The sequence below is a fragment of the Peromyscus eremicus genome, chromosome 11, assembly GCF_949786415.1.
Source record: "Peromyscus eremicus chromosome 11, PerEre_H2_v1, whole genome shotgun sequence".
NCBI lineage: Eukaryota > Metazoa > Chordata > Mammalia > Rodentia > Cricetidae > Peromyscus > Peromyscus eremicus.
In genome coordinates this window covers 12,730,947-12,754,213 of record NC_081427.1, presented here as the reverse complement: position 1 = coordinate 12,754,213, position 23,267 = coordinate 12,730,947, and the positions used below count along the sequence as shown (strand labels likewise).

At 40.3% G+C, this 23,267-nt stretch overlaps 1 protein-coding gene across 1 annotated transcript in view; it reads right to left on the bottom strand.

The window, feature by feature from the left end:
* Fbxl7 (F-box and leucine rich repeat protein 7) overlaps positions 1-23,267 on the bottom strand; it is a 366,946-nt gene that overhangs the window by 247,680 nt on the left and 95,999 nt on the right. The window contains exon 2 of the mRNA XM_059276635.1: positions 3,408-3,497. Coding sequence (XP_059132618.1) covers positions 3,408-3,497 — 90 coding nt within the window. The remainder of the gene's footprint in view (positions 1-3,407; positions 3,498-23,267) is intronic.

Below are 23,267 nucleotides of genomic sequence, written 5' to 3'. Positions count from 1 at the left end.
TATTAACAAATATCAGGAAACACATCCTATGTTGTGTCATCTTGAAGTAGATGCTGCACACTGACTGGCAGCACCAGGCTACTCCCTGGCTCCTTTTGTCTTACATGCCAAGCCATAGCCCCAGAGCAGCTATGACTATTTCCTGCTCCCCATTCAAAGCTTAGAGGCAGCAATTTCAAGATGTTTTTTACTGTGATTGACACACAAATCTGCAGAAGCGTCAGCTCCTTCTACTACCTTCACAACTGTCCAGTTAAAAATCATGGTCATCTTCTCAATGGCTGTCCTTGGGTCTACTTATAGTTAAACTTCCACTAGCATCCTCCACCCAAGCTAAAAGCAGATGTGACTATTCTTCTCTTCACTGCACACCATGTTCTCAATTTATACCACATTGTATGGTAGAATCCACGTTTTCTAATAACGAACATAGCCAGTACCATTAGCCACACGATAGAGGTCAGACTCCAGTTGACACAGATATCTACACACATCACCACAATCAACAACGAAAGTCAGGGGCCAATATAGTACCTTCCATTTCCTCCCCATCCCACCTAGTGACAGCCCAGCACTACTGTATAGTGTTTGCAACTCAACTGTTAATGTTCTCAAGAGCTCAGGGAAATTAATAATATATATTATTTATTGACTAATCCGTCTAGACCTTTAAACTCAGAGTCAGCCTGTGCTCCCAGGAGGCAATGCAGATGAAGTCAGAGGTGAAAAAATAAAGAAAGGTCCATCAAACAAACCACTGTAAAGTCAGCTCCACTCTTACCAATTTTCTTAACATCAAACGTTAAACAGTGGGGATGGAGAGATGGCTCAGCTCTGCAAGGTACACACTGCTCTACCGAGTTCAGATCCCAGCACCCACATGTGGTGGCTCACAAATGCCTGTAACACCAGGACCTGGGGATCTAGGTTTTCCTTTGGCCTCCATGAGCAATTGCACATGCATGTGATCACACATACACACACACACACACACACACACACACACACACACACACACACACTTTTTTCTCTTAATTTAAGGTTAAACATAATTCTTGACAATAGTCAAAAGAGAGTTTTAATGGAGCCCTCTGTTGTCTCTGTAGGAAGTGATGCTGGCCTTCTGTTACTCTACCAGATCCTTGCCAAGAAGGGTCACCCGGTATTTTCCAGAAGGAAGCAACTCACACAACATCAGGTAAATCCACCTGTGCAGGTCAGAGAATGTGCCACCCTAATCATTCATCCTGAGAAGCAGCCTGAGGCCCTGTCATTTGTGTGGGGAAAAAATTAGGCCTGGCTACTCACCATCCTACACAGGAGCATCTGTGTGGCAGGCAGCCCTCAAACACACTTCCCTGAAGCAAATGCCCACACTGCCTTTATAGTTTAATATTTTCAACTTTCACTGATCAGAAACATGCAGACAAAATGAATCTTCATTCTTTACACCCCTCCTCCCTCACACTCAGATAGCAAAGGTTAACACATTCCTTTTTATAATTTTTCAGTTCTCCAACTGAATGACATCTTCCACAGAGTTGAGACTTTCCCCCCTAAGATCTGGAAAGAAACTCCACACTAATTTAGCCCATTCTGTTTCATAATAATATCAAATTTTCTTAGTCTTTTTCCCCTAGTATTATTTTCATAATGTAAAAAATACAATCATGACAAAATGCATAAAAACTTGGTATGGAAACCAGTGCCTCTCCCTGGAAGGAAAAACAAAAGAAAAGAAAGCTTGAGGTCCCCAGGGTTAATTTCCTTTTTAAACATAGAGAGCAACATTTTTAAATGCACAAAATCCTAGAGTTTCTTTTCCCAATTCTTTCAACAAAGCATCTACACTTCTATTTTCTATGTTTAAAGGGAAAAACAATAATGAGAAAACATAAACACAGGCAAACACGGATGATTTCAAATTTTATCTATTTCCATAGACATATGGATGTGGCAAGACTAACTGCCACACATTAGCCAGAAGAACTGAGAATCTCATAAAAGGAATTTTTTTTTTATCTTTCTAGCTGAAGAGAGCCACTCTGGATAAATGGAAGTCACTTTCCCTCTGCATTCTAGGAATGGAGCTGCCAAAAGCAAGTGGCTATAACCAAACAGTGAGGATTGCTCATTGACTCCACTGAATTTCAAGAGTGATCAAATGCCCCCCGTTTAACTTAGCAAGGTGGAAAATTAAAATTGGATTGCTACCTGGCCCTTTGCTGTGCTAAGTAGAACACACCAATCCATCTGCCTTAGGAGCTGCTGACACACAAGAAACAATGCAAGGGTCTAAACACAAATAAATAGGATCCAGCCATCCGAGCCACTTACACACAGGCTCGAGGATAATGAGCCCTGAGAAGGTCATTCTATGCTCCCTGAAACCAGACAAAACTTACAGAAAGAGAAGAATAATCATGGAGGAAAAGCACCACCATGCATCAATCAATACATAGACTCCAATACAAATAAACAGAACATACAGAACTCAAAAGGCCAACATCAGTCTGTAAGCACGACTCCTGATGTTAAGAGCAGTAGACACTAAGCCCTGAAAACAAAAACTGGACACAAGCTTCCTCAGCACCCTGGACATTTGAGAAAATCAGGATGTACAAAATATGCAAATTTTTAAAAAGCCTTCCAGCATTAATGGCACAAAAATGACCTTTGTTGGATAATTAATCTAGAGGGAACTCTTACTCAGAAAGGAAATCTTCCATTGTGTTTCACATTAAGACAAAATAATTGGGTCAACTTTCTACTAAAAATTACAGAAATAATTCTTCACTCAATTAAGTAATAGCTCAAAGCTTCTGGGAAGCAACTGAATTCCAGCATGCACTTCTGCAGAAACAGCTGTGGAATCCTTAATCAGTCATGTGTAAATAGATGTTCATGTTTATAGTGATGTCTTTTCACATATCATTTCAAAAATGAAACAAAGCTTCTTTGCATATCCCAAACTTCAGTGATTAATTCAAGTCCTATACATGTGACCCTCTTGTCAGCATCATCCTGAATTTCAGGAACAATTATTTTGTACATTCTTGCAGGACTTTTCAACTTGTATCAAAAGCTCTCATATCATACCATTTTGCCATACTGGAAAATTGGTATATGATGTCATAGTGGCTTCTCTCGAGTCAGCTCATCACCTTTTTGCAAAATAATACCATCTGCCTTAACATTAAGACACGTAAATCCCACCAAATCAACTTCATTGGAAGTACCAACAGACTAGCCAAAGGGAACCTTGGGAGGTCCTTGCCTACTCCTTTTTAATAATCTGATAGAGTCTCATGCCATAGACTAGACGTAAATCTCCCACATTTCTCTTCATGTTTCAAACAGTCAGCTCTGTAAAGGGAAGATACAATATGAAGACCAGAGATGCCTACCTTCGCTGGTGGCCACATTCTTCTGGGCTTTGGTTGGCGTGTGATCTGTACTCGAACTCACGTCGGATGAGATGCTTGAGCTGCCTTTGCCTAGAGCAAAACAAGGAAAAAATAGCTTCTGAGTTTTGTAATCTCAGAACTGGACCATGCTTTTTACTCAGTCACACACTAAGCTACTCATTACTACTCATCCAAGTAAGGGGCTCTAATACAAAAGGTGGAGTTTATGAAAGGGTTTTGACTTATGTATTAAATATCTTTGGGGAAATACTTGACCCACATTAAAGTGGAATTAAAGCCCTCTTATAACATGGCCTAATTATAAACTCAGACAAGATTATGAAACATGGCCAATGTACACATATAATCTTATCTTGGAATATATGTGTCTAAGTAAGTACACATGGGGAGCACATCCACTGCATTAACACCACTATACACCTTTCATTCAATAGCACTGGAAATAAAGAAATCTCAGAATAAAAAATTACCAGACGAGCAAGAGCTGGCTGGCTCCACATGGCTCTATCACTTTAAGAACACAAATTCCACTGTTTAATATGACTTTCTGGAAAATAACAAAACACCGAGTGCATGGATTTTTGGACCAACAGTGGTCCTCAATCCAGGAAGCGTTTTCTATGCAATGAGATGCATGTGAATGCTTGGCGTCTATTGGTTGCCATAAGCAGGACAGAGGTGCTACTGGTACCTGGAGGACAATGGCCAGGGTTGCTGCTAAGTGTCTTAGAATAGACAGGACAGGTCCTCCACAAGAAAGAACTTTATAGCTTAAACTCCACTCACACTTCAGCTGTGATGTTCTGGTCTACCTGAGTTTACCTATATATATCCAGGGCTGAGTTTCCACACAGGGGAGGGCCTGAGAGCTATGGTGGGAGATTTCAAAATGCTCCAAGTTACCCATGTCCTTGAGGATACCCAAGATTCCCATCTCCTCCCTGTAATTTAAATATACCTGTAGCACTGTAACTTTAATTAGCACAATACAGAAAAGTTGAGGGGATTTTGGCAACGTGACTAAAGTCCCCAAGCTAATAAATCTTTAATTAAGCAAAAGGAAGAATATCTTGTGCTGACTGAATGAGGTGAGTGCTTTGCGAGGGTCTAGAGGAAAGAGGACCTTGTGCTGTCCTTGAATCTCAAGCAGTAAATGTTAAGGTCAGGGTTAGGCTTGTCATACTCTGCAGTAGAATGAAAAAGAGGACCCCCAGATGCCCACAAAGAGTATGACTCTGGCTAATAGTTCGGTTGCAGCTTTGTACCACCCTGTGCGAAGGACTCAGTGAATGCATACCCAGAATCCTGACCCAACTGTGAAATAACAACAGCACCTCACTTGTGTTATATCTACTTATGTCACAGTGATTTTCGCAACAACAGAAAACCCACTAACTATATTAAATGTTTCATTCCATGAGTTATGATAAAAAAAAAATTTACAGTGTGCCAAGAAGCACTCTTTTCTAATAATCTGACCAATGGTATATTCAGGGCATTGGATAGTTACTTTCTACCAAACTGTTGAACATCTTAACCCCCCAGGACACAGCATTAAGAGATGAAGGGCTTGGGGGGTAATCAGATTATGAGAATGTAATTTTCATAAGTGACATCTGTACCCTTGTCAAAGAGCTCCCTGCCTTCTTCTGCCACATGAAGGTACAACAGAACAGCAGTATGTAAACCAGGGAGCAGGTCCTTAGCAAGAACCAACTGTGCAGGCACCCCAATCCTTAACTACCAGTTTTTAAACTGTAAGGAATAGGTTTGATTGCATATAAGCTACCTAATCTTGGCTATTTTGTCATAGTAGCCCATATGGACGAAGCCAAGTCTGAATGAGTAAACTCATAATCTAATTTCACAGAGTAGAACAGCATAAAGTCTTAGATATAAGGAGCTTTCAGGATTCTGTCTCCTATGTTAAAAGTCATGGAAAAATCCAAGTTCATGGGAACCATCACCTGAGCAGGCAAGACAAATGGGTGTTTCCCATTACCATTGCCCTTAACTCGCTAACTTAAGGCTCCAAACAAGTCTGCTATTTAGATTGCTTTCACAAATGCTTCCCTCTGCATTAAGTGAGATGCTACAGTAACTGTTTTTGTTTGGGTCTAACCAACCTTTTGGATTGGAGCCTTTGGTGGTAGAATGACATGGTGAGTCACTTGCCCACTAGAAGTATGTGAACTTGGTCTCTGACCTCAGTATACATCTCCTTTGCTTTGTAATCTTGGACATCCACTCCCCCCGGCTCCCTTCTGTGCTGGAAGTTCAACAACTATATTTGGAAGGGGAGGTGTTTAAACTGAAAGATTTCTGCTGGCTCAAATTGTTAATGACTCTGAGTCCATTAGATTATTCTTCAAAGCCAAGTAACATAAACACTCCCTTTAACAAGGCAAAAATGTTATTGTACACCACCTAATACATAGACTTAAATTGTTTTAATTATGTTATTGCTTAGTGGATGTGCAAATGGAAAACTTAAAATAAATTCCATATGTTCTACCTCTGATTCAACAAGAAAAGGAAAACAAAATAACAAATTAAGCTCAAAATAATATAACACATAACATTAAAGAGTAACAGCATTAATTAAATACAATAGGTGATGGTGTTTTTTGCAGAGATTAACTTGCATTTCAAATTTTAAACACTGGCTGCTAGAGACAATATGTGCCTGGATTGAAGATGTCTCTGCTGCTCTGAGATGTGAGAATTAACTCCACCTGTCCATCACTCCTTGCAATGAACTCAGGAATTCCTTTGGTTTTTTTGCAGAAAGGGTCTTACTATGTAGCTGTGTCTGGTCTGGAACTTGCTATGTAGATAAGGCTGGTCATGAAATCACAGTGATATGCCTCCCTCTGCTTCCCAAGTACTGAGATTAAAAATGGAGGTGATAGGGGTAGGCTGAGGGGTGGGGAGGGATGAGAGAAAGGTCTATGGTTGGCATATAAAATGCATAAAATTTTTTTAAATAAAAAAGAAATGGCTGTTACCACAACAGGCAGGGAGTTCTCTTTTACAACAAAGTAGACCATCATCAGAGCTTCATTTGGTCTAATTTCATTGTTCACATCCTCAGGTTTTTGCTTTTCTACGCTATCAATCCAAAATCATTGCAGAAAAGTCCTCCCTTAAGAGATAGTCTTACAACAGGATTCCTCTGCAGTGAAGCCAAGATGCCATGTCCAAAGAGTCTTGCTGCATATAGTAAGTAAAACTTACTTATCCATGTCAATGGACTAATTTGTTTTTTGAATACTTGCACACAATGAGTAATGATTAATTAGATCAGAATACTCAGAGTATCTATCACCTTAAATGACCATTCCTTTGTTTTGGAAGCATTCATTTTTAAACTGTCATCACATTGAAAGTCCAAAGATAATACATGCCTGAGGAAATTCTCAGTCACCAATGGAAATGTGTGTGTACCCTCCTTGTCTTATGAATGAAGAAAGGGCATAAAGGTGAAGCAACAATGATGGTCATTGGTGATACCATATGGAGTTGGCTGCAAGCACCTGGATTGTGTGGTACACCCTCATACTTTAGATGTTTCACCATATTAAATATTTACTATGCTCTCAATTGTGCTTCTGAATCTCTTTATTGCTCCTCAAAGAAAACGATACATTTCTCCATTTGCTAATTATCCCTACCAACACCAGTACAACATCATGGTTGTGATGGACTGCTGCTAAACGGTGAGTATATACATACATCTACTTTGTGCACAAAAAGAGCAAGGGTGTCTTGCTCAAGAAACACGTTTTGTCCCTTTGAGGGGAAAACTCACCCCATTGATGTTGCATGTCCTTCAGTAAGTAGACGTTTTGAAAACACATTAACATCTAATGCATTAATTGAGGAATGCAAGATAACAGGAGCTCAAGTCCAGTTGGTTCTCACAGTTTGAGGTAGTTACATTTTATGATGTGACCACAAACAAAAAAGCATTGCTCTGAAAGGTCATAGGAACCCCTGCTCACAACATTTTCATCAACAAATCAATGCAAACCCTGGTTTTAGATATGCTTCTCTTCAAAGTCTTCATGTTTGATGTGCTTTTGGCTCATTTACATTGAACTTCAGGCCAACAGTACCATAAATCCAGCCTGGATGAGGATAATCTATATGGGACATCAGAGTCTGTTTCTAGGAATGCTAGAAAGCTTTTAAGAACTATGCCTGGGACATTTTAAATGGCAAAATCAGCAAGAGACAGTAGCGATAAATAACATACCAATAAACAGACCACAAATGAACACTGGTAACTGCTGAAGGTATGATACAGTGGCAGATTACTTATCTAACATGTACAAACCCCTGAGCTTGATCCCAGTAATGAAAAAAAAAGGCAAAATAACAAGAATAACAACACAAAAATGAAGGTGGCCTATAGCAGGAGATAAATGGCAGAGTATTCCCTCCCTAAACTTCTCATGAGAACAAACTCATCAGAAGACAAAGTTTTCATTATCTATGTGCAGGGCTCTGGGTGATCAAATACAACATAGGTATTGATTTTGGTGGTTACAGGCAGATGAATTTGATAATACAGTATCTGTCAATATGAGGGTCGACTACATATCATCATGTATTAAACATGGTTCTGCATCTGGTGGCCAGATTTCATGATGACTATGATGAGCGGAATGAAGGATTCAGAGTCCAGAAGCCTAAGTTCCTGCCTGTAGTTGCCACTTCCTGTGGTGATATTTGCGCTGAAAGATGGTGATATTTTATTTGTGCTTTAATAAATAAAGCTTGACTGGAGATCACAGGGAATATCAAGCCATTTTAAGTAAACAAAGAAGTCAGGCAGTGGGAGTGCATGCCCTTAATCATATCACTTAGCAGGCAGGATCTTTGTGTGTTCAAGGCCACACTAAGGAACAGAGCCAAGCCTGGTGACACATGCCTTTAATCCCAGTACCAACCATAGAGGTCTGGTGGTCTGTACAGACAGACAGAAAGTGACAGAGCTGTTTAGGAAGAGGAAGTGATGTGGCTGGGCTAAGAGAGCCAATGAGAGAACAGAGCAGAAAAGGCATATAAACGTGAGTAGACAGGAAGAAGCTCTCTTTGGAAGCTGCAGAATTGGTAAGCTAAGGTTGGCTAGTGGCTTTCTCTATTTCCCTGATCTCTCTAAGGTTTTCACCCCTATATTTGGCTCCATGTTTGTTTATTTAATAAGGCCATTTAGAAATTCGTCCACAACTTCCTAGTCTTGGAAAGACAATTAAACCCTCTCTGTCTTATGAAGATCAATTTCTGCATTATACAGCTATTGTGGTCATTAAAAAACAACAACTCAGTTACATTTCTAGATATGGGAAAAGCAGCTCAAAAATACCCAATTTTTTAGTACAATTGGCTTCATGTTATAGATATCACCATGGTGTTCTCATCTGCCTTACATCTGGCATCATAACCAGTTCTCCAGTTGTTCAAGAAGAGAAAGATGGGGGAAAAGCAGAGTAGTTGAGAACAGAATAAAGAATTAGGTGTTAAATGATATCAAAGTTGCAAATGCATTCCACTGCAGTTGATTGTTATCTTATAACTTCATTAATTAATATTCAGATAATTATATTCCCTGCCATAAAGAAATTAGCTGGTGGGTCAATTATTTTGGCTATTTCAGACACATTATCAACCCAGGGATGTCAGCAGAACCACATGCCTGCTTTTACACCATCAAAAACAAATATTGGGCTTTTCCCAATATTTGAAAATAAAGATGATATCCATTCAATGTGATCTCATTCATAAAGGATTAAATTTCTTTCCTTTAAAACTCCCCCTGCCCCAAACAAACTGAACCTATTGTTGAGTACACAAGGGTGAAATAGTAGTTCTTAACCCATGGCCATACAGTCATGCTTTGTTAAAATCAGGAAGTCATAAAGCAAAAATGATGTGAATGTGGGATAGAGACCTCTAGGGAGGTGAATGACAGGGAGGGCATGACAGAGGTGGAAGGAAACTGAGAGACGGTGGGGAGGGGGCTGAGAGTAAACAGAATGCATTATATTCATGGATAAAATGGTCAAACAATAAATTTTAATCAATTATAAAATTAATAAAAATCACCACATGCAAAATAGAAACAAATTTTCTTTTCTTTTTCATCCCTGGTGCCCACATTGTTTTTTCAAGTAACTGAAACAAGATGGCCAGAATTTCTGCTATGAACTATAGAAGGACAAGCACAGATGTCACAGAAAACTCAATGTATAAAAAGAATATAGAGTGGGTCCTCTAATTTCTAATATTCTTAAGCGTTCAAGAAATGTCTGGCTTTACTCTATGAATCCCTGATTCTGTATGTTAAATTCATCACATGAATTACAGACACAGATACCAAACAAAACTACCCAAGCAAGTTTGGGCAGCCACATGGTTGTCTCCACTGTACTTTCTGATTTTGTCTACCACTTTGCTTTCAAGCTGCTGTTTTCAGATGGTGAGAGCCTGATTAGATATTAAATGCCCATATTAGGTATCCACACCAAGAGAAAGAAAACATTTCAATATCTCAGTAATAAATCAGAGGAGCACTGAATCATAGTTATTTATTGAGTTCACTATCCCATCACTCATTACTATCTTGAGATGGTTCCTAATCTAAATTGATCCACAGTTTAAATGTCTGCATGCAGAGAATAACAATATGAATCACCTCAAAGAACTAGTTGCCTTCATCCCTTGCCTAAGTTCATATTAGTTTTTGAAAGACACTGAAAGCAAATTGTAAGAATGTACTAGCTCTTTCAGGCCAAGGTAGAGCAATTTAATTGGTGATTTGCTGAGGACTAGAGACCTTCAGGAAGAGTGACGAGGGACAGAATCCCAAGAACTCTGCTGTATTTGTGTGTCAATGAGAAACATCAGCTAGTGCTTCTGTCCTGTGCTCCACACTATAAAAGTCAGAAGCAGTGGGTTAGAAGAGAGAGGCTCATTTGAGTGCTGTTCTGGCCCAGGGATTGGCAAAGCACAGGGGTTTAAAGATTGGAATGTAAAGAAATGACGCCATAGAAGGTTGTACCACCTCCAGGTCAAGCTGGATGGCCAGTGCTTTGGGCCACAATGGATCCAGAGGAGAGAAAGCACAAATGACACATGTCTGTGCTGAGTGAGCCCTGGGATCCTCACACACCTGCTGCCAAGACTTGCACTTGGAGACTAGAGCTGGACAGCCAGGATGCTTGGGGATTCCACTCTCTCCCCTGGTAGGGACCTATGAGCTTCTTTGTAGACCTTCAGTTTCAGGCATACAGTGAGTTTACTTGGAGAATGTGGGGAGGCGGGGCAGGTGGGGGGATGCTTCCCATTTCACACAGAATCAGCAGGTGAAATGTCAACCCTTGGCTTAAACAATCTTGGCTCTAAAGAGAGATAAAAGAGAGACACATGATCATTTTTAGTCATGTGAGCTCAGAGGCTGACAAAGGGGAAAAAAAACAATTACACAGAAAAATTTTAGCAAATGAACAAGCATGGTGTCTTAGTACTGCCCATTTTCTTAATAGAGAAAGGTTCACTTCAGTAAAAACCCCTAAAGCTTTCCTTTACTATTCCCAGAAGGTATGGTTACTAGTAAGGAAAAGAAGAAAAGGAGATGAATTCCATACCACATCCTAAAATACACAAAAGGCCACAGCCTGGCCAAAGCCTACAGAACACAAAATGGGCTACTCAAGAGGGTGGGGAACTAGCGTCAGAATACTGGCATTAGAATCTTGGCTTGGCCAGTAACTTAGCTGCACAACTGTGGGGGTGGGGGGGTGGTCCTTGTTTTCCTAACACTTCAGTTTCTTCATTTGAATAACTGATTAATAGCACACACAGAAAAAAATCTTATAGAAATACAATGAGAAATGGTAAGTTGGTAAGTAAGGTAAGTTGCCTATGATGATACATGTAATAAACAACAAACATGACATTATCTGGCACTCATTCTTCCTCTTACTCTTAGTCAATAATTCAGCAGATACATGCTGTTGATTGCACATAGAGTACTATGGTCAGCATTAGAAAAATGAAGACAGAGCCCATTGCAACAAATCACAGGTATATATATATATATATATATATATATATATATATATATATATATATATAACTTGAATATAACTAAATGTGAGCAGGAGTATGATTGTTTCAAATTAAGCTTTTCAGCTGATATTCTGAAATTCTGCTCTCTTTTTTTAACTTTTTATTGAGTTGTATTGCTCTTTCTCAAGGGGTGAGAAAGGATGTGGAATTCTCAATCAACTTGTCTAAAGGGCAAAGGAATGGTCAGTATTCAAACACTGTCAGATTCACAAATTGCATTTTCTTGTTTTATTTCTAACACTAATCCTAGCCCATTACATACTTTTTCTAAAACAATGATAATCAAGACTCATTGATTGAAAATAATCTGTCTTTTCCATTTGATTACCAGCTCCAGATGGGCAGGTTCTGTGTCTGTTTCCTTCACATCTGTATTCCTATGCTGCTTGGCCTACACTATGGACACTCAGTACATGTATTAAATAGTTTACATAAGTGGCTGGCTACAGGGGTGAAGTAGAGATTTATCCTATTCTGTTAGTGCTGGTCCCATGATACTTTCTAAGAAGCACCATTCAAACCCATGCTCACTCAACAAAGTCTATGCAATCATTCTGCTTAGAGCTTGCAAAACATAACTTCCAAAACACGTACAGATTCCCAGTGGGGACATACAGTATAGTAGTCTGCATTAGTTTCCTGGAACCATCACAATAAATTACTCCTAGCTAAATGATTTAAAATAACAAAAAAGGTATTATTTCACAGTTATGAAAGCTACAAGTTTGAAAGCAAGATGTTGACAAGACCATGTCCCCCTGAAGGCCTCTATGGGGAATCTGATGCAAACTTCGTTCCTAGCTTCAGCAGGTTGCCAGCAATCCCAGAAGTTCCTTGGTTGGTGGCAGCCTAATTCTCATCTCTGCCTGGGTCACCAAGCAACGTCCATCGCTCTGTGGCCTCTGTCTCCTGTAAGAACGTCACCAGTCCTGCATCAGAGGCCGCTCTACTCTCTTGTCCCTCACTGCAGTTAGCTGCATCTGCAACCACCTCATTCTCAAAGCAAGGTCCTATTGGCATGTTCCAGAAAGGACAGGAACTGCAGAAGAGAGAGAACACATTTCACTCCAGTGTGAACTCAAGCATTATTTTCTGAGAAATTAAACAGGAAACCCCATTCCAAATTGTTGTATGGGTACTTGCCCAAGTTTCACCATGTGGGAGCATTATTATGGGTGGGAAAGCAAGATGAGCCAGTGAGATTTAGAGTGTCGTTGAATTCAAGAGGGTTGAGATGCCCCGTTTGAGGAAAGGCAGCACTTAGCACACAGGCTAGATGGTTTTATGGTAAAAAGGCAGGCACCTTCTCACTGGCGACATCAGGACGGAGCCCACTCCCCTGAGCCACACACCCACATACTGGCCTTCAGGCAATTCAGTGAGAGTTAACACAGATGCCAGCTGACACAAAGACAGATGCTGCCACTGCTGCTGCCACTGACAGATGGTGCTTTCACAGCTGGTGTTCTGAACAGAGTAATGAGAGGCTCAGAACCATGGACAGGCTAGAGCCTTCATGCATGAATGCAGAATTTCCATTGTAATGTAAGTCCCTGCGAAGTCATTCTTGTGCTAATAGCATCACTACAGTTTATTCCAGTAATTAATTTCATTGCAAACACCCAAGTTCTGAAGAGCTACTGTGGCTTATGCACCCTAAGGAATCTGTGTGCAAGGGAAGAGTACACGTGCTGTTCCGGAGGGCCACCTCCACTTCAGTGTGACCTGAGAGTACCTTCAAAGCCATGCACTCCCTCCTGGCATTGAGCCTAAGTTTGGACAAGTCCATGATGGCCTCTTCTGATTCACTTATCCATTTCATCCCTTCAATATCCTGTGCCACACACAATTCAAAGAATCACCACAGCCATGAGGTTTCCTTCTGCAGAGCTTTTCTTTTACTTTCTTTTTATTTACTCAATGTGTCTTTTACCTCATGCATCTTGTTCCCATTCATTTTCCCATTCCTTCACATCCCTTTCTGCCTGCAAATTCCCTCCAAAAAAATTAAAATTTAAGAGAAAAAAAAAGAAGAAAAAGGAAAAAAAATTTTAAATCTCATCATGAAAGCTGCAGTGTGTCACAGTGAGTTATGTAGTAAACCCCTTTGTCCATATATCTTTACTTTCGAAGAGTCATTGGTTTGAGGCCTCTAGTTTCTATTACAATATTGACGCTGGGCCCTCACTGGACTCTTCTTGGATATTCTGTTGTTGCCCCGTGTTGTGGAGATCCTGCAGCTTTGGGTCTGCAGGTCAGGCCCCTTCATGCACTCCACCAGATCATAGATGGGGTGGATGCTGGAGCATGCCAATTGGTGTAGATGGGGGAGAATCAACCCCAAGGACATGAAAGCAGAACTGGCCCCACCTCCTGCTCATTGCTGCAAGGGTAAATTAGCTGGGACAATACTGGAGAGCTCACCCTGGTGGTGAAGACAGGAGAAAGCAGGCAGGTTGACCAACCCTGCAGCTGCCCAGGCCCCAAACCAGGGTTATGAATTGGTCTGCTGCAGAATTTTGAGGGTAGGGAAACAGCAGAATGAGGGGAAGAGCGAGCATGTGCCTCTGAGTCTGCAGCTGTTTGTGGACTGGTCCCAGGCTACAGTTAGACAGTAACAGACAGCTGGACATTACTGCCACTTGCTGACTCCAGGTGTTTTGCAAAACACCTTCCCCTGCATCTTCTGTAATTATCATTGATGGTCAAGCTAAACCAGTGAAAATACTTTACACAGCTTTCAGGCTCCTTGTTGTCCTCCTTTCACACACAGCAGCAACCAAGAGTGAAAAGGGAAGGAGGAATAGAGTCTGCATATTTACAGCAGATGCAAATCAATCAGGATCTCATCATTTCCAACCATACATGGGCTATTCAGTAAAAAATACAAATCAAAAACAAGACACAGGCAACAGCCTATTGTCAAACATCTGTACATGGAAACAAACACACACAAACACACACACACACACACACACACACACACACACACACACAACAGCCTTGATTTGATAAGACGTTTATAACACACATCTCTCCTACCACAGTGAAGATTTGGGAACCAAATGCACAGGAATCCCCAGCTCAGACCCACAGTTTCTCACTGACCAGCAGAAGGTCTGAGACAGCTACCCAATGCTTCTGACATCCATCCCTCATCTCTCCCAGGGGAGGGTGAAGCTAAAGGAGAAGGCTTGGAGATTCTTCTAAGCTTTCCACTTACACGTTCTTTATAAGCCTCCACTTAAAACTGTATCCACCCTCGAAGAAAACTATAAACTATTTCACCAGCAGGAGACAAGCTCCAGAAACACCTAAAATGGAAAGGAACATCCTTCTCCGTATAATAACAATGGCACACATACATGCACGCAGGAGAACACACAAACACACACAATATACATGCACATCTACAAAATGTATACATTTACACATATATACTTCCACCTCCACAGATAATCCACGTACACATTGTATTAGTTCCTTTTCTCATTGATGTGACAAACTGTACTGTAGCATGAATCTTAAAGAGTCTTATTAATAAAATCAAACCTGAGCCAGGTATTGGGGTGAACTAGAAGATCAGAGAACCAGAACAAGCCACAGCTAACCTCACCTGGCCAACTTCTCAGCTGGTCTTGTTTCCTCAGACTGGAAGCCTCTGTGTCCTCATATCCGAATGGCTCTCAACTGAACTGTGCTGCTCAAAACCTAAAAGCTTAACCAGCCAAATGCTTCTAGTTTCTGGTCTTCACACCTTATATATCTTTCTGTTTTCTACCACCACTCCCTGGGATTAAAGGCTCACTTTCTGTGATTAAAGGTGTGAGTCACCATACCTGGCTGTTTCCAATGTGGCCTTGAACTCAGAGAGATCCCAGATGGATTTCTGCCTCTGGAATGCTAAGATTAAAGGTGTGAGAGCCACCATTTTCTAGCCTTTGTATCTAGTGGCTGTTCTGTCTCTGACCCCAGATAAGTTTATTAGGGTGCACAATATTTTGGGGAACACAATACCACCAAACTGTACAACAAAAACTTCCTGGAGGGAGAATTAAATGTGGTACATGGTTTCAAAAATTTCAGTCCATGGTGTCTTAGCAACAAGCATGTGGGCAGAGCATCATACTAGAGCATGTAGAGAAAGATGCTGTTAATCTTATAGCAGACAGAAAGCTGAGAGGGAGAAAGGGGCAATAAAAGTCTAACATTCAAAGGCATGCCCTTGGAACCTACCCTCTGCTGCTAGTTGCCATCTCTTAGCAGCTTCCATATCCTCGCTAAATACCACCACCAGCTGAGGAACAAGCCAGAGAGGGAAATTCACATCCAAAGCATAACATAAATATGTATCTAATCTGCAAAAGCATAGGTAGAATATTTCAATGTTATGTCTTTGAACCTCTGACGTTTGAAGTTGCCAACCTAGTAGAATTTTTTAGTCTCCAAATGATGGTCCACATTTTCTTGCCTCTTCAGATCATTCTTACTCATCACTCATCTCTTCCTCTTTCTTTGGAGTAAGAGATATTTTCTCTAGGTTAATAGAGAGAAACTGTAATCTCATTCCACAGGCGTGGAGGTTTCTCTGAGAACCAGCCAGTGAATGTTTGTAGCTGAAGTTTTCTCTAGTCCTGCCCAGCCCCATGGACCCCACAACCGCTTATAAAATAATCACTCAGAAGCTTATATAATTAAATTTCTCAGCCATTAGCTCAGGCCTACCACTGACAAGCTCTTACACTTAAACTCAGCCCATTTCTGTTAATCTATGTGTCGCCACGTGTTCCGTGGCTTTACCTGTTGCCTTTACATGCTGCTCCCTGGGCGGCAAGCTGGTGTCTACTGACTCAGCTTTCCTGTTCCCAGAATTCTCTTCTCTGCTTGTCCTGCCTATACTTTCTGCCTGGCTACTGGCCAATCCGGATTTTATTTGTACAGAGCAATATCCACAGCAAATGTCAGCAAGGGGACACCTTAAATGGCCAGAGCCTTTCCACTCCTGAAGCCTCAAGGGAAAAAGGGCAACAGGAGTATGCTGCAAGGAATACCTTCCCCACTGGAAGTCTGCTCTGTCCTCTGATACCATAGCTGCCATATGTCACCTCCAGTGCCAGGTAATGCAGCCTGACCTAGGCAAACAATGCAGGCCTATCTTCCCTGTCCCATGAGGAAGGGCAGAGAGATGGCCAAAGTTGTTCACTGCTAAAGGATAGGTCTTTCTCTCTCTCCCTCTCTCTCTCTCTCCCTCCCTCTCTCTCTCTCTGTCTCCTCTCTTTCTCTCTCTATATATATACATATATTATCATATATATTATAGCATATAATAATATCATTATAGCATATAATATATAAATTGATACATAAATAATATATAAGTATTATATTTCAACAGCAGCAGGTATTAATAGTATCCATATTACATCAAGAAGAGCTATGGTTTGACTGACTCGAAGGTGGAAGCTTCATCTCCAGTGCAGCTGTATTGGAGACAGACCTAATGAGAGACAACAGTAGCATGTGGGCACTGCTAGCTATCATGAGAGTAGTTGCTAAAAACTGATGTCATCCCTCCTGTTTTTCCTTCATGTGATCTCATTTGCCCTTTCATGTCTTGCCATGACACAGTACATCACAAAAGCCTTCACCAGACACCAGCAAGATTATGGAGCCGGACTCTCCAGAATCATAAGCTAAATAAACTTCTTTTTCAGATGAGTTAGTCAGCCTGGATTTTGGAGCAACATAAAATGGAGTAAGAGAAAAGGAAGTGTGTTTTATTTACTTTTCTGTTGCTATGATAAAATGTCCCCCCAAAAGCATCTTAAGGGACAAAGGGATTGCTTTGACTCAAAGTTTCAGGCAGCTACAGATTGCATCTACAGTCAGGAAGCAGAGAGCAACGAATGCTTGTGCTCAGCTCACTTCTCTCTTTGATATAGTCTAGGCCCCTTCCCAGGAAACAATGTCACCCACAGAGGGAGAGTAGGTCTTTCCATCCCAATTAACCTAATTAAGATTGTCTGCCACAGGTATGTCTAGACATCCGTCTCCCAGGTGATCTCAACAAGTTGTCAGTCAAGACTAACTATCACAAGGGTGCAATTTCTAATGAAGATACACATGGCAAAACAGGAGTATAGACTGTAATCAAGGAAAGGTATCACTGACATGTTACCAGCTGAAACTGCTAATACTAGACTTCTCCATGGAGTGAGGTGATGAAAGTCAGAAAATCCTGTCTGCTACATGAGGTGGTAAATGTTGAAGGTAATTTTTTTGATAAATAAAACTATAGCTTGAATTGAGGGAGAAAAATATCTAACATCAGTATGTATTTGTATACTCCTAACTCCACATGCTGACACTACAAAAGGCAGAGTAAATATAAAGCAATAGTGGGAATAGTGATGAAATTTAATGTCTTAAATAAGCACAACCAAGTAAAAAAAATAGTATGCTTAACCACATGATAAATCCAGTATGACTTGTAGACCCTAACAAATAGTCTAATTTTCTCTGTGCAAGGACCAGATGACTCCATAGGCCATTCTTCTCCTAAAAACTTCAATTCAACTTCCATTTATAATCTATGTTGTATTTTTTCAAAGCTTTATGCATTAAAAATATCACTCTCCCTAAATTTTGCATTTATGGCCATTTTATCATATAAATTGTGGTCATAACCTAAGTGAAGGTTTTCAGGGGCCACTGGAGGGAAAGGGCTCTCTCTGTAAAGGAGATACATCAAGCAAAATAAATCTTGCCTAAACCTGGAATTGTTCTTGAACATAGAATATAATAATTTTTCTTTGGCTAGAAGAGATCAAATACCCCAGGGACAGCTGTTGCTTCCTTCCTCTGATGCACTGACTCTTGATTAATAATCATAAAATTCCCCAGCATTCTTACCCCCACGCTCTTCCGGCACAAAGGCAACACTTCAGCCATAAAGGTGTCAGGAACATGTGGACTACCCTCACATCTGAAGGATAAGAAGGAACCAGGGATTGAAGCCGAAAATATGAACTTTAAAATGTTCTCCACTCTAGACCTTCCTCTTCATTGTCTTGTCAAATTTAATATTCTCAGTCTAAAAGCAAGATGCACTTGATGAATAAGCTAGGGAACCCAGTTAGAAATTCTAGAGTATGTTTAACACACACATACACACATACACACACACACACACACACACACACACACACACATATATGTTCATAAAAATTTGAGTGGAATGTAATTTATAAGCCTTTGACTCATTTAAATATAAAGTAAAAATTTCAGGCATCTGAGATGCTATTTTTTCCTCAATATGATAGTATCTAGGGAGATGTTTTTAAATACATAGTTTGAGACAGGCAGAATAATCTTACTGCCTTAAAGATTTATCTATCACTTATAGATATGAGATGGAATCAAATATAAAAAGGAGTATTTTGGCTTGTTTTCCCCCCTGGCTCCTTCTCACTCATTCTAACATATGAGAGATGAGATGGAGTGAAGATAAATACACTGAAATGCTTTTGTTGTGCTCTTCTCCAAATATAAAACAGCCATTTCCATGACCCCCGGTAACCAACATGTGTGGAATATGGTTTTTTCTCCCTAGTAATCAGAAAGCAAGCCATCAATTCTGTAGCAAGCCATGAAATTCTTCATTTGGGTATCCATTGTTTCAACATCTGACAAGGTAAGGTGAGGGTTCACTTATTCTGACTGGGGAGGGGTCTGGTTGCATGAAGAATCAACCATATAATTATACCATTGGAACATTAGTTACAGGGTATGGTTGATTTCTCACACAATTACACCCCACCCATTATTCCAAGAAACTAACTACAATCTAGGGACCTCATGATCTTCTCCTTAGGTTGATTAATTTGCTAGGATGACTCAGAGAACTCATGGGAAGACTTCATTATGCTAATTGGCTTATTTAAAGAATATTAGAAACAATATAGCTGAAGAGATATGGGAGAAAGGTTATTGGACAATTGATTTGGCAGCATCTTCCAGAATCTTTCATGTGTTCACTTAGAGAGAAACTCTCCAATTTCTTATCCTTTAATGTTTTATGAATGCTTCATTTCCTAGGTATCTCTATCCATGGCCATGGATGATTGGCTCAACTTTGAAACCCTTTCCTCTCTTTTGATGGGGGTGTAGAGCTCAATCTTCCATCATGTTATGACTGATTCCTCAGGCAACTGAACCCTGCAGGAGCTATCAAAATCAGCTATCTCATTAGCATGCAAAAGACATGCTTGTGGCTCTGAATATTGAAGGGTCTTAGAAGCTAGATATATCAGGAAACTGGACAAAGGCCAAATAGTTATTTTACAGTATCATACCCTTCCTCCTACATTTTAAAGATGTCATACACCCAGTACCTATATCATGCCACTGTCTGTGTTGATACCACTAAAAGTTTCCTACTGGATTTTTGGCTTAAGCTTAAAACTCTATTTTGACCCAGGAGTTGCTATTGCCTTCCTCTGGGCATACTCGCAACCTAAAGTAGGTTCCTATTATCTGGATAATTGTAAGACACAGTACAAGGTACTTATAAGATTAACGTGTTGAATGAACCAAGTAGTAGTTAGTGAATCATTGTCTCTCTCTTGGACCACTTGAATATGAAGTCTCCTACAAGCTCATATGTTAGGGGGTTGTTTCAGTTGATAGACATCTAGGAAATGACTGGATCCTGAAGGCAATAAACTAATTCAGAACAATCACCTGATGAATTCATAATACAATGGCATTATAGTCAGCAATAGAAAGTAGTACATAGTTGACAGAAATTGCTGGGATCTGAATAATGACTCATCTACTGAAAACAAGATATATATCCACACACTGTATCACTCAAAAGTAAATTCTACCATGAACTTTTTTAGTGTATTTTAAAAAAATGGTTTTCTTATTGTTATTAAAAAAAAAACTCAGCCAAGTTCTGGTATGACCATGCATTATGATTTAGCTTGCTGCCTGCTGTAGACATAAGAGCTCTTATTTACAGACAGGAAGGCTTGGTTTTAAGCTCTACTTTGTAATTAATCAAACGAACCATCTGATAGTTCTATGCCACCGTATTTTTCTTCTGCCACATAAGAGGATTAGGACTGAGGGGTCCCCCCAACTGACAACAGGAAACCACTACTCAGCAAGTTTTGTAACCTCTTATGTTTCACAAAACCCTTCCAGCAAGCCCATGACATGGGGCCAGCATTTCTACCTTCACTGTCCTCCCAGGGAAGCTAAAGTGTTGGTTGAGTACCTCCCCTCAGCTTTTAAGTAAAAGCACAGACTCTGACCCCTGGGCTTCCACCTGTTGTCACCTCCTTAGGTTCTTACCATGTCTCTGTGGAGGAGCTCAGGTGATAGACAGCTTTGTCCTCCATCTGCTTGTCTGGGGAAGACACTTAACTCTCTGATTCAGTCTTAATACTTATGCCATCAAAGAGTGGTTGGTTTTCTTTCAGTCACCTCAGATAATGCAAGACTTCAATGGCTGGCCCCCAGGCAGTGCTCAGAAAATGTTACCCAGCAATGTAGTTCCAGAACTTGGATTGTGTTTAATTATTTCTTTATTGAATGATTGACTGGTTGTTGTAGTGTGTGTGTGTGTGTGTGTGTGTGTGTGTGTGTGTGTGTATGTGTTACTTTGGGTGTGTGTGTGTGCACATGTTCATGGTGATCAGAGGCTGATGTTGGGTATTTTGTTCAGTCTCTCTGTATCTGATGCTGTGAGACAGGGTCTCTCACTGAACAATTCTTGAATTGTTCTGAGATCACAGAATCCCAAGTGCTGGGATTGCAGGTACCTGCCATCATACTCAGCTTTCCACTTTGGTTCTAGAAATCTGAAATTTCGTCTTCACACTTCAAAAGCAAGTGCTTTCCTATCTGAGCTATCCCACCCCTAAGACTGCAGAGTAGGACAGGCATGTAGTACCCCAAAATTAAAATGAGGTAATTACTTTAACTCAAACAAAAGATTCTAGCATTAAGAATTATAATGTTATTAACCAAATTGATAAATTTAGACCATCTGTCTAGGATTTTCATTCAACCTTGTGTGTCAGCCAGTCTATTCTGTGGGAAACTCTCCCAAACACATCACATACAGCACTGCCCCATGTCCCTGATGTAATTCTTGCTATGGTATAATAGTGTTTCTTATAAATAGAATTCCATTTCATTTTCAACTCTCTCAGAATAAACCCCATTTGTCTCAGAGACCCTTCCTCACTTGGAGTATTGATACCATTTACAGCCATTTGGCACTTACTATGGTTAAAAAAAATCACAGCTGACCGTTACAGTATGCTTGGGGATACACCGATGTTTTCTTACATGTATTTTCTCACTATATTACATTCCCATCTTCTTCCATGCCCTGGGATCACAGACACTGCAGCTGGCAGCAACACTACATCATGGAGCCCTTGGGAACAGATATTGCTGAAGATTACCATGCTCCAAATATTTGGAGATGAAAACAAGAAAGACATAGTAAACCTCATTTTTCACACAGGTGTGTTTTTATAGTTTATATGTTTTATGTAAGACTGTCCAAATTTCCATACCACTGTACACACACGTACAGAAAATCATCAGCAGGCAACCCATGTTAGTAACAGCAATGGGGTAGGGGAGAAATACCACTTCTATGGTGATTAAGACTATTTACACTATGCAAAACAGACCCATCCTGCACCTTTATCAACGGTAGCTAGGATGTAATGTCACTACTTTATGAACAATAGCTAGGATGTCATACCACCAGCCCAGGTTAATATGGAAAAGTTCTGAAAGCAGGAATTTTGAGACATTTCTAAAGCTCTCTGTGAGTCTCAATTTTGGACCCACAGTCTCTGTAGCATCCACCTGATCAGATCCATGGAACCATATTCAGTTTCATTCTCCAAGCCAAAGCTCACAGGGTCACAGTGTTGTTTGCTTCCCTCCCTAAGGTAAGCTGGAAAACTCAGCTCATGTCCCTGCTCCGGCCCTTGAATTTCATGCATCAGGAGTTCAGTCTGTCTGGTGAGTGGCTAAGGAGTGCTCCCATCATTCCCACAAAATACAACTCCTCCCCTACCAAGTAAGGAATAGAAATGCCAGTTCAAAGAGTAATGAAGTTTATTGGCCTGGACCGCCCAGGATTAGGACAGATACACTTTTAACCTTTTCAACTGTTTACTTTCCAAATACCTTACCAAATTCTTGACCTCTTCGACCCACCATATGTCCTCCCTCTACATGCTATGACAAGCCTAGACAACCAAGACACCAAATCTCCTGTTGGCTTTCTCAGACTCATTTGAAAGAAAAATATTTTACTTTCATTGTAGAGTTTCAAAGCAAAGGCAAATGCTTCCAAACCCTCACTAATTAGTATCACTCACTCACATTAACTCACAATGTGTCGACAAATAAATATTTAATGCCCAGTGTCTACAGTACATATTCCTGGCCTTAGAGAGAGTAATCTGCCTAAAGAGTGAAATTAATAAAATTAATCTTTAATAGTATGTGGTACCATATGAAATCACCATTTTTGTGAGTACATGGGCCAAGATCAGTACCGTTACATAACACAGTTTATTTTAAACATTTCTTTTGAGGAGAAACTTTGTGGTTGTTGGTCAGTATGAAAATTTAAAAAAAAAATCATTAGATAGAGGCACAAAC